General features: G+C 38.6%; 1 protein-coding gene across 1 annotated transcript in view; it reads left to right on the top strand.

The window, feature by feature from the left end:
- Positions 1-13,267, top strand: part of LOC102468433 (A disintegrin and metalloproteinase with thrombospondin motifs 12) — a gene marked incomplete at its 5' end in the record, with an annotated part of 76,054 nt that overhangs the window by 3,187 nt on the left and 59,600 nt on the right. Inside the window, 3 exon segments of the mRNA XM_014587816.1 lie at positions 219-463; positions 1,884-2,022; positions 10,264-10,390. Of these exon segments, the coding sequence (XP_014443302.1) occupies positions 219-463; positions 1,884-2,022; positions 10,264-10,390 (511 nt within the window).

Here is a 13,267-nt window from a genome sequence, read left to right as displayed (position 1 = left end):
CTCTCTCTTTTACTCTGTCCCTCTCTCTCTTTCTCTCATGAAATAAATAAACAAACTTAAAATATCCCCCATATTTAGCACTTCCCCAGTCCTGGAGATCACCCAGCAAGGGCACTAAGTGACAGGGATGTTGGGAAGAGGAGGACAATGGGTTTGGAAACATATTACCCAGCTGAGAAGCTAATGTGTCTCTTTTACTTATGTGTCTTCTCTCTTAGGTTATGTTGACATTGGGCTCATTCCAAAAGGAGCAAGGGACATAAGAGTAATGGAAATTGAGGGAGCTGGAAACTTCTTGGCCATCAGGAGTGAAGACCCTGAAAAATATTACCTAAATGGAGGATTTATTATCCAGTGGAATGGGAACTATAAGCTGGCAGGAACCGTATTTCAGTATGACAGAAAAGGAGACCTGGAAAAACTGATGGCAGCAGGTCCCACCAATGAGTCAGTGTGGATCCAGGTAAGGAAGGAAAGGAGACTGCCGACATGTATGCAAGTTAGGATTTCCCTTCCCTAATTTTTTCCCCAAGGTATTAGCTAAAGGACATTAAGTGAGAATCCTTAAAACTTATTTCAGCGAGGAGCAGGAAGGGGTAAGATATTCATTTGTACTATTAATCCTTTACTACCTAGAAATTGCTGAGGCCATCCTAATAAAAGGCTCAAGGCTCTAAAACCACCCATTGGGAGGTTTGAGTTCAGTTTTTAGACTAATTTATTAGAAAGTAGTTGTTATTCAGGTATGTAGAGGATGTTCTCGGCCCATTGTCAGTGTAGCATGAGTTTCCAAGTATTTTTCCAGCAGTGTTGATTAACTAACATGTTATTATGTAGTTGTCCTCAGGCAAAGGGTTTGAGTTTGTGAAACATTGACATAGAGGTAGACATAGACATCTCGACATAGTCATAGACATGGATGTAGATATAGACATCATTGTAGACATAGACATATTCACAGACATAGACATGGACATAGTCATAGACGTGGTTGTGGATATAGTCATTGATGTAGATGTAGACATAGACATATATACACATAGTCATAGTTGTAGACAGAGACATAGATGTCGACATAGATGTAGCCATAGACATGGATGTGGGCATAGTCATATACATAGACATAGTCAAAAATATAGATGCAGACATAGACATATAGACATAGTCATTGATGTAGATGTAGATGCAGACATCGTCACAGATATAGATATATTCATAGATACAGTCATAGATATAGACATGGATATAGTCGTAGACATGGACATGGATAGTCATAGACATAGTCATAGAAGCAGATGTAGACATATAGACATGGTCATAGATGTAGACGTAGGCACAGTCAAACATAGACATAGATGTAGAAATGAACTTAGACATAGACAGAGACAGAGACATAAACAGTCATAGATTTTAGACACATATATGTTATATAGGCTTAGGCAGAGACAGAGACAGGAATAAACATAGACATAAATTTTAGACATGCACAGACATAGACTTACAGATTTTAACAGACGTAAACAGTCATTGATATAGACTTATTCGTAAACAGTTATAGACAGACATAGGTATAGACTAGACGTAGATTTTAGACATCATCATAGTTAAAATCATAGATGTAGACATAGATTTAGACATATACATCCACATACCCACAGGCATACATACATATAGACATAGTCAAATAGATGTAGACATAGATTTAGACATATACATGCACATATCCACAGGCATACATACATATAGACATAGATCCATTTAATGACATTTTTTCCAATGTATGTGCCAGTAATTACTTTTAGATGATAGGCACTGTGTGGTGTTTTTTCTGACTGTGGTTGCAATATAATGTTATTTGACATGACTGGTCTTTTATCTTTTAGCTCCTATTCCAGGTGACTAACCCAGGCATAAAGTATGAATACACTATCAGGAAAGACAGCTTTGACAATGATGTGGAGCAGCTGGTGTATTTCTGGCAGTATGGCCACTGGACAGAGTGTAGTGTGACGTGTGGAACAGGTAAGAAACAGCTGCTCTCACTGCAAGCCCATGGTAGCTGCAGAGCATACCATAGAGGTTTGCACTTTATACTCATGGTTCTGCAGGGCTCCACAGAGACAGCCCAGAGGTAGGAAGTGAATGTCCAGGGGAATGGTTCAAAGGGTGAGGTACTTCTCTCACACCTCATTGGTTGGTCTTAGTCACATGGACATAATCTGACTATAAAGTGAGTTTGGAAAATATGGAAGTATATAGAACATTTGGTTAGCAAAGGCTGTCACCACAGTGCTAGATAAACTTCCCCAAGACCTAAGAAGGCATAGGTCAGGGCCTGTTGGGTACTTGGGACTCTTTTACTTGTTTAGGGATATTTAATAATAATGCCATGCTTGAAAGTCTCTGCCTCCATATCTCCTTTTCAATCATGTCTGAGTCTGTCCTGTATTTTCTTACCTTTAAGCCAAAACTAGTCTTTGTAAAACTAAGGCAGCTACAAAGTGAAGAGCCAGAATCAGGGCTAAAAGCGAAGAGCAAAGTGAAAGTGTGAGTGGGCCAGAAGTCCAGAGTCTAGTCCTCTGCAGCTTCCTTCCGCATATGTGGTTTCTGCACCACTTGCTTACTTGTCTCCCCACCCTCAAGAGGTAGTTGTGCAAAGAAGACCAGAAGTTGAGTCACACACCATCAGCCTTACAAGCATTATTTACACTATTCACTTCTTTCTCACTTCAGCATGCAAAATCAAGATTAGTTATTAGAAAAAATAAAAAGAAATGTTTATGGTTCGAGTCCAAGAAACTCAGCTATTATCCTGCTAGGTGTAGAAATTTAACTTGACAAACATTAAACACTGTAATCTTAAAAGCGTAATTGTGTGATTTTTAAAAAATTGCTTTAAGTACCTGTAATGAGAACTGATTTATGATTTATGATCACTTGGAAGATTTGTATAGTGTTATAAAACTCATTCAATTAAAATGTGTTTTAGTGATCTCTGTATTTTGCCAGACTTAATTACATATGGATATTAAACTTAAAAAAAATTCTTAAAAATAAAATGTAGGATGTTTTGAAAATACAAAACCTCTGGAAATTCATCTAGGTCAAAGGTGCAACCTGCGGCAGCAGCCAAAAGATGTGTCAGTAGGAAAGTTCATCTTGTGATGCTCACTGCAGAGTTTTCAGAGTGCCAAAGCTGCTGGGCTTGCATTTTATACATTCAATCACTGAATATCGTTAAGGTTTGCAACATGAATTTTCCTAGCCTGAATACACTGTGTATTAGTCCAGTTAAAGATACTATCATACACAGTATCATCAACAGATCATTTTCCATTTGTGTATCCCCTTGAGATTCAATGTAAATCTTTGTCCTACCACAGATTGAAAGAAACTTAGCCAGTGCTGACTGGGAGAGGACTCCTCAGAAAAGAGGAGAACATCCTCTACCCACTTCTATTTCAAGATAGGATGAACTCTTTGCATTACACATACAATATTCCAGAGCATCAGGAATGAAGAGACAAGTGGCTGATCTGTGCAGTGATCATAACAATACATCTGAAGCTAGCTAGGAAATTGAGCATCTTTACCAGATGTGAGTCAGACACCTGGCTTTGTTATAGCTAGCTTCTTCAGCAGCATCTCCACCTGCCTTGATAAATGCCATTCTGATTATTAATCCCTGATGAGAACTACCATAGTGCTCAGATGCTCACCTGAATCTCAGCCACAGCAGCTACATGAGCAACAGTAAACTCTCTACCTTTGGAGAGAAAAAAGACAGCATATCTACATTAATACTCTCCAACATGTAGGCTGAAATACTATTTACCCAAGACACACATTGATAAGTATAAGTATGGAAGAATTCCTGAAACACAGAATTATTTAGGGACAAACTTTTATTTTGTTTAGGTTATTAAAAGGAAGTAAATTACTTGGGACCAGCAGTAGCGTAATGGCTATGTCACTGGACTCCCACGTAGTCGACCGCGGTTTGAGTTCTGGACCCGGTGACTTTAACTTACACCAGGCACATATGCGTGTGTGCCCATGATCCCGAGAGGAGAATGGAGGAGAGGGGATTGTGGTGTGGCCATCCCTCCTGGGGGGTGATTTCTTGCTTTCTGTCTCTCTGTCTCTGTCTGTCTGGCGAGCGCACATGCCCTATAGCGAAAACCTCTAAAATAAAAAAAAAAGTAAGTAAATAACTGGGGCCACCAGGTGGCATAATGGTTATGTCACTGGATGCCCATGAAGTCGGAGGAGAATGGAGGAGAGGGGATTGTGGTGTGGCCATCCCTCCTGGGGGGTGATTTCTTGCTTTCTGTCTCTCTGTCTCTGTCTGTCTGGCGAGCGCACATGCCCTATAGCGAAAACCTCTAAAAAAAAAAAAAAAGTAAGTAAATAACTGGGGCCACCAGGTGGCATAATGGTTATGTCACTGGATGCCCATGAAGTTGACGTCAGTTCAAGTCCTGGACCCAGTGACTTAAAACTCATACCAGGCATGTATCCATGTGAACCCAAAATCCTGAGAGGAGATGAAGGAGAAAGGATTGAGGCATGGCCATTCCCCTTGGAGGGTGATTTCTCACCTCTGTCTCTCTGGCGAGTGCACATAGTGCCTTATAGCAAAAATCTCTTTAAAAAAGTAAGTTAAACATATCAATGAAAAATAAAATTACTCCCCTAACATATGTACTTTGCTTCATTACCTCGCAATGATTTTTTTCTGATCATATATATAGTTGGGCACATGTACATGTACATATGTACATAGACACGTATGTTTTCACTTAGCATTATGGCGAGCTATTTTTTCATGTGCTACATAATCTTTATAGTTGTCGTTTTTATGGATGCAATATATATTGCTGAAAAGAAAGAGCAAAATTTTCTTAACCTATTACTTATTGCTATTCTTCCAATGAGCTTCTTAGATTCATGCAAAAAGTAATCTTAGTTTTAATTTCTAGGTGGAATTTCTAAGTTTCAAAGAACATAATTATTATATCATATTAAGAAACTCATTACCAAATTTGTTTCCATAGTAAACAGGTTACAAACAGATGGAAATAATTATTTTATTTTACTTAGTTTCACTTTTTTTTTTTCCCATGTGTAAGAGAGAGTATGCAGGATGGAGAAAGAGAGTTTTTGATGGCATCTTGCCATGTTACAATCCTTCCTGCGCTGGGTTTCCAGTCACTTAGAACCACAGGTGCATGCAACCACACCCAGCTTGTTCAGAGTGGGCTGGAACTGAAACTGTTTCTCATGTGACCCCAGCCACCAATGCAGAGAAACCCTCCTTTCTACATCACTACAGCTGGACCATTTTATTTATTTATTTATTTTATTAAATTTTACTATTTTTAAAGAGATTTTTGCTATAGGGTGCATGTGCTTACTGGAGAGACAGAGAGAAATCACCACCACCACCCCAGGGGGATGGCGATACGCAATCCCTTCTTCTCCAGTCTCCTTTTGGGATTTTGGGCACACATATACAAGCGTCCAGTGTGAGTTTTAAGCCTCCAGTTCTGGGACTCGAACCGTGATTGACTATGCGGGAGTTTAGTGGTAACCATTACGCCATCAACTGGTCCCCATTTTATATTTTTAAATGTCAAAATATATTTCAGTTGTACACTCACTTCTTTCAAGCATGCCAGCAAAATAGAGACTATAATGACAAACTTCTATGTACCAACCTCTCAACCTCATCACATTTTTGTTTGCTTCAATCTTCATTTTTAAAGAAAATAAAATCCCACAGATGCAGATGGTGAGTATACTCCAGTTCCAGTTTCCTCCCAATCCCACAGATGCAGATGGTGAGTATACTCCTGCTCCAGTTCCCTCCGCTTTTCCCTCCTGAGTTAATTAGGATCATGAAATCAGTATTTATTATTCTTCTGTATGTTGAAATAAACTTTTACAATACATGTGTTTAGTCACATATATTGTATAGCAGTGTTTCTTGGGCATTTAAGCTTTCTATAAATAGTATCATACTCAAAATATCATTCTAAATCTTGTAATTTTTTTTACTTGATGCTATACTTTTAAGATAAATTCACACTGATAAAAGTAGTTCTGATACATTCATTTTAAGTGATGAGTATTATTCCATTGTCTGAATACACTATTATTTATTTATATAATTTATTTTGCACTTGTAAACATTTCTGCAGTGCTATAATGAATACCTTATTGCCTTACTACTTCAATACTGAGTTTCTGTAATACGTATGTAGAAGTAAAATTACCAGGAGACAAGCAGATAGTATAATGGTTACTTTGCTGAACTCCCACATAGTTGACCACAGTTCGAGTCCCGAACCTAGCGGCTTAAACTCATGCCAGGCGCGTATGTGTATATGCTCAAATTCCAAGAAAATGGAGAAGAAGGGATTGAGGCATGGCTCTCCCCCCAGGGGGTGATTTGTTGCTTTCTGTCTCTCTGTCTCTCCAATGAGTGCATGCACCCTATGGCAAAAATCTCTCCCCACCCCACCCCCCAAAAAAAAGGTAAAATTATGAGAAGTAAAAGTTCCTAGGTCATACAGTCTGAACATATTGAACTTATGAGGGTGCCATGGAATGTTTCAAATTTTCCAGAGAAACAAATTTTCACGGAAATGTTCCAGAGAAATAGCAACACTTAACATTTCTCAAACATCACATAAACTACTAGCTCAAGGTAATTCAGGTAATTCAAGGTTTGAACAAATACGGGTTGTGTCTATGGGTGTCCTTGCTTCCCAAGAAACTTCTCCCAAGTTGTAGTCAGTCTCACTTCGGTTAGTGGGGAAGAGTCTACCCTTTATGCTCCTGTCCTCACATAGGACTCTTACATGTATTAAAAGGCATATTACCCACAGGTTAAGTGCTTAGCATGGCTATGGGGTAGATTATGTATAAGGGAAGTTCATTCTCAGAGTTTCTGTATGCTTTTCTTTGATCATACGAGTCAAAAGGTACTCATTCTTACCACTTCAATTTTTTTTATTCCATTTATATTATTCTTTCTTTCATCTTCTCTTAAAAATGCCTTCGGAGTGCCAGCAGATGGCATGGTGGTTAAGGTGCTAGACTCCCATATGGTCAAGCATTGTTTGAGTCCTAGGCCCAGGGGGCTTGAAAAAAATCACACATCAGGCATGTGTGTGTGCATGCCCCAAATCCCAACAGAATGGAAAAGAAGGTGATGTGGCCATCTCATCTGGGCGATGTTTTCTCACTTTCCCTCTCTGTCTCTGTCTGTGTGTCTGCCTCTCCCTCTCTCTCTCTCTCTCTCTCTCATGAGTCCACATGCCCTATGACAAAAACCTTAGGAAAAAAATTCAGGTAATTAATTGTCTCCTGCAATTACATAAAAACTTGACTAGCCTAATGTCCCTCTTCCTCACTCGTAAGTAATACATAGTTCTAGTAGTACATCATGAATATTAAAATAGTAGCCTCTGGAACCAAACCATGAGATTCAAATCCCAGATTAATCATTTATTAACTGTATAACCTTAGGTAACTTCTCTGTATCTCAGTGTTCATCATGAATGTGACAAATTATATTTCCTACTTAACACAGCTGGCCTAAGAACACCCAAAAGTAGTAACATGCTTACTTTAAAGTTTTTGTCAGACTGCTCTATAAAATTTATTTTACACAGAGTGAATTCCTACACCAATTATTACCTTTTTTTTTAGCATTAGACTTCTTTATGTATTTTGGGGCTATCACTTGTAGGCTTAATTTGAGTATGATTTCCCTTTCATTTCTTTTTATTTTGTGTCCTTCCTGTCCCTTTCCTCTTTTCTTCTTGTGTACACTCCATCTTTTCTAATAATTTGCAATTGTGCCTGACCACACTGTAAGACATAATTTTGTTCAGAATTGCTGTTTTATAGTGACATTTAAGACATGCTAGGCATAATTAGCAAACCAGCAAGTAGCTCAAAAAACTACTGAACTGAAAAACTAAATTCTTGTCATCTCTCAAGTTCTAATACTCATCAAGAGTTTAACACTTTAAGCTGTCTTTTTTTATTTTTTTATTTTTTTAGAAAGAGATTTTTGCTATTAGGCATCTGTGCTCACTAGAGAGACAGAAAGAGAGAAAGTGAGAAATCATCCCAAAGGACATGGCCACGCTGCAATCCCTTCTGCTCCATTCTACTCTTAGGATTTTGGGCACACAAGCACTTGCATCCAGCATGAGTTTCAAGCCACCAGGTCCAGAATTCAAACCAGTCATCAGGGAGTCCAACTTTTTAACCATTACACCCTCTGCTGGCCCCTTTGAGCAGTTTTTGATGAAGTTGGTCTTATCTCCATTTCATGTAGAGACTTTAAGTCCTCTAACTCACTGAAGCTGAACACATGGCCACACTAACTACTTCTACCCACCTTTAATTAAGCCCTGCTCTTTAATTAAGCTGTGCAGGATATTTACCTACATTTGCGTTTGAGCATGGTATTTTTCATTTTCCTCTTTATCTATCTATCTATCTATCATCTATCTATATCTATATAGATATAGATATCTTTAATCTAATATTTTCAACATGTTTATATTTTATATATTACTATTGCATATTTGGAGTGAAAGGCTATTTGAGTATTAGTTCACTAAGATGCTGTTTTCTTTTTTAAAATATGTAAAACTTTGACCATCTTTTCTTCATATCAGAGATCTATAAGACAAAGTGGTAAGACACATAAATTTAGCTGACCAGCATGAAAGTCCGCTTATTTTCCACAATGCACTACTCAGAGGTAAAAAGACACTTTCCGAACACCAGCCACAGTTCATTCACTATGCCAGTTTCTATTCTGTTCTTTCGGTCACATTTGTTTTCATTTCTGCCTTACCCATAGGGAATAATCCTAAGACTTTAAGAAAAGTTAGGACTAGCTACCCTTCAGAATATCTGGAAGGGAATATAATAGCAAGTCTACCTTCCATTTTAGAAGGTTTGCTGAAATTTACCTGAGTCTCCCTTCAAAAGATCACCAGTGAATCTTCAACCAATGGATTTTCTGTGAAGAAACATCTTCTGAAATGGCTGACACAGATGCTGATATCAATAAGAAACTTCAGGACTCCTTATTAAACAACAACAACAAAATGGGATCACTTTCATAGAAATGTGAAAGCCACATTTTTACTTCATTGTACCCATAGTACTGTAGAGTCCTGGCAGTTTAATAAATTCTAACCAAAGTTTCCTTGTGTCCCATAAAATTCATAATAATGGCACTATGGTTAGCAAATGGCTCATCACTTCTGAATCTGACCTTTGACAATTTTGTACTCCTGCTCTCCTCAATTCTGTATTTTCAGGTCTGTAAGTACAACCTTGACCTGCATAAAGTAAGATCACGTTCACCCACCCTACCATAGATTTAAAGTTTTTCTCTACTCCACTTGGCTACGTTTTCACTAGTTATTGCTTCTTCATTCAAGGAATTTCATGTTCTAATAAGAAGAAACAAGCATTGAAAACTCCAAAGACCATACCTGCAAAGTTTCTGAAGATTGTTTAACTGTTCTGAATTTACTTATCAATTTGCTTGTGTTCATTGGAAATAAATATCTATGAAGCAGATATTATATTTACTGAACCTAGTGTGAATGCACACACATATAGCTTAGAACAATGCCTTGGACATGGAAGGCTTTGTTTGCTTATAGACCCTGCCACTCCCATGTGCTTCGCTTATGTACATGATCTACCCAATCTCCAATGGCCACAGAGATTCTACTATCAAAACCCTGCAACATCTCAAACTTTGCAATATTATTTTGAATTTTATTCTTGTCTTTCAGAGTTTACTAAGCCAATAATATAAAGATCTCTCCTTTGCTATTCTTTTCTTAAACTTACTGTAGTAATTGCCTTGTAATACCTAGTGATGACATCTACTTTCATTATTTAAATCTCACTTTGTTTCCACATGACATATGTGTGTTAGTCTTGTCTCTGAGGCTGTATTGAAACGTGTATAATAGATTATAATTACTTTGCCTCTATTATCTGCAGTCCTTCCTAAGCAAGATGGTTTCCACCCATTGGTCAGCTGCAACATAGAGGTGTATAGCATGAGTATTACTTTAGAATCAGATAACTTCCAGACAGCTTTCCCATCAGCTATAAGCATAATTACTTGACATGATCAGGGGCCTCACTTGATTCTGATTCCTTGAGCTCAGGGTTTCATATATGTGAATCTTTCTGTCTAACCCCCAGGTATCCGCCGTCAGACTGCCCACTGCATGAAGAAGGGCCATGGGATGGTGAAAGCTACATTCTGTGACCCAGAAACTCAGCCCAACGGCAGACAAAAGAAGTGCCGTGAAAAGGATTGTCCACCCAGGTAACGCTTTGCATCTGTCTTTGTTGAGGTCTAATAGTAATCCAATGCTCAATGATAAAGGAGGACTATATGATTTTGTTCACAGGATAAATATAGGAAATCCATTAGATATTTCTGTGGTTATGCTATGGAACCTGTGGCAAGCTGTGAGTGAGGATAATTATCTCCTAGGGAGCAATATGTCTTGCAAAGATCACGTGTTTATTTGGTTAAATTACATTCCAAAGCATTGTTGAAAAGAATGCTGTGTACAGCTGTTACACCAGCAGATTGAACTTTTCCAAGGGCACATTACTAGTGCATCTGTAGCTGTCAGGCAATAGCTTGGCACCTCCAGAACACAGTGCTCAGTGGTGCTCCAGGGCTGCCTGGAAGAATAGACATATGGAGAGCAGGCTTTCTCACCTCAACACTATTGACATTTGGAACTAAATGGGTCTCTGTTGTAAGAGGATGTCCTGGGAATTGTAGAGTACGTATTGGCATCTCTAGCCTGTATCTACTTAGATACTAATAACACCCCCTTCCTCCCAATTCAGGTTGCGACAACCAAAAATTTTCCAGACATTTGTCCAGGAGAGTGTGGGTCAAAATTATCCTTTATTGAGAACCACCGTTAGAGATATTCATTTGCTAACTCTGTTGGTTTATACTGGGATCCTAGAAGTTGGAATGTTATTATGAGGGGTTTATGTTAAAAAAAAAAAAAAAAAAAAAAAAAAAAAAAAAAAAAAAAACCAGGGGTTGAGAAAAGACAGAGGAGGGAAAAGAGAAGGAGGAGAATGAGAGGGACCAAGGGAGGAAGGGAAAAGGGAAGGAAGGAAGGGAAGGAGGAAGAGATGATTTCTGGAATGTAAGTTTACTCTGTAGTGACTTTAAGCAGAGATTTTTGCTACAGATTCCATCAGACATTCATTTCAGTCCTAAGCAGACACACTGAAAGGAGTTTAGTTCAATAATAGGGTGCTAGTTAGTATTGTAAATCAAATAGGTAACAGGTTGTATCCGAAAGAAGAGTAGAATATGATAAATACCAAAGAATTAGGTAAGAAGAATTGGGACAAGCCAGTTAAGGAAACCAACATCATGCTCCTTTAGGTTCCAACTGGCAGAACTCAGAGACCAGAGTGTTCTCATCTCAGAGTCAGTTTTGTTCTCTAACATCTCGTGGTTTCTTCTGGGTAAGACTTGAACTGTGAGGTACAAAGCTGGACCCCACCTCTATTGAAGCGGGACAGAAATGCTACAATCACTTCACCTTGTCGTCATTCTTTTCTGTAATGCTTTTGTTGGGAAGAAGTAGGAACATCAAGGATAGATCAGTCTGGCATCTGGGTTTTGGCTGTAATTGCAGTTTTTATGTTACCTTTTCAAAAAGAAGTGAGCCAGGAAACAGAATCTTTCTTAAAATTAGTTGATAGCCCATAATTCTTCCCATTGTACTTAGTCTCTCTCAAAACTAATGAGTCTCTACCAGTAAATTCCTTTTGCACTCAATAGATGGAAATCTTTGCACCAAAAATGGATTCTTACCTCACTTTTTCAAAACCACAGTCTTCATTAGATGGTCTAGCATCTTAAAGCCACAGCTGCTTATTTCCTGAAGCTAATTTTATCCCTGGGATTAAATTCTCATTTTTATTGTTTTATATAGTCTACTTTTGACTTCTTATTTTCAGCAAATATTTGTTGAGCACCTGCTATTTCCCATGAGAGGTGCAATGGTAATATAACCACATTACCATTTACTGAGCATCTACTTCACTCTTGGCCACATATTAAGGATACCGTACACATTCACTCTTTTATATTAATTTTATCAGTAAGAGACAGAGAGAGAGAGAAAGGGAAAGTGCAAATGCAAGCCTCCAGGTCTGGGACTCCAATCGCAGATGACCATGTGGGAGTCCAGTGTCTTAACTACCATGCCACCTGCAAGCCCCTGGAGGATAATTTTTAAATGGACCACTTTCACAGGCTCCTTTTACAAAATTGGTAATGAAGCCCTGACAATCAGAATGGAAGTACTGATGCCCACAAACGAGGCTTGTTGCAAAACAGTGCAGTCTTATCTCTGCAAACCTGACATTGGTGTCCACTTTTTTCGGTGAGCTGAGGATCATTTCTATGGCTTCGGCTTCTGCCATTCTACACTGTCGCACTTCAAAGAAAAAAAAACAGCCCATCCTATTCTTCTACTTCTGCTGTTGTGTGGGCACATGAGCATAATTCCCTAAAATTCCCTCCAAACAATTTGAATATTGTCCTTAAGGAAGAAAAGCACCATGTTGTACACTGTAAAGATGTACAATGATAAAATGTAAATTAAAAAATGTAAATGTAATTAAAAGTGTAATTTATGTAAAAAATAGAAAAAGAGCAAAGCCCAAGCAATTTGATAAGTCTTTTACATCTTTGTCAGTTGGTAGCAATTTTGCTTTGACCTAAGCTACTTTTCCCTCTGCTGGCACCAGTTTCCCAAGGTCTGCGTTTCTTTGAGGTCATGTAGTTCTGCAGATTATCAATGCCTGGGCCCCAGCTTGTGGTCATGAATGATCAACAAAAATGAGCATATCAAGCCTGAATCGACACAGTTCAAACCTCAAGTTAAAGGCACTGCCCTCAGAAATATTAATTATCCCCAAAGTGCTCTTTAAACCTCTGAAATAAAATATTTGCCTTTTCTTTTTTTTGGAGAGATTTTCACTGTAGGGCGCGTGCGCTCGCCAGACAGACAGAGAGAGACATAGAGACAGAAAGCGAGAAATCACCCCCCAGGGGGGATGGTCACGCCGCAATCCCTTCTCCTCCATTCTCCTCTCAGGATCTTGGGCACGCACGCACACGCGCCCGGCGTGAGTTTTAAGCCACCGGGTC

This window comes from Tupaia chinensis, unplaced genomic scaffold (assembly GCF_000334495.1).
Source record: "Tupaia chinensis unplaced genomic scaffold, TupChi_1.0 Scaffold000237_1, whole genome shotgun sequence".
Lineage (NCBI taxonomy): Eukaryota > Metazoa > Chordata > Mammalia > Scandentia > Tupaiidae > Tupaia > Tupaia belangeri.
This window is presented reverse-complemented; position numbering and strand designations above follow the sequence as displayed.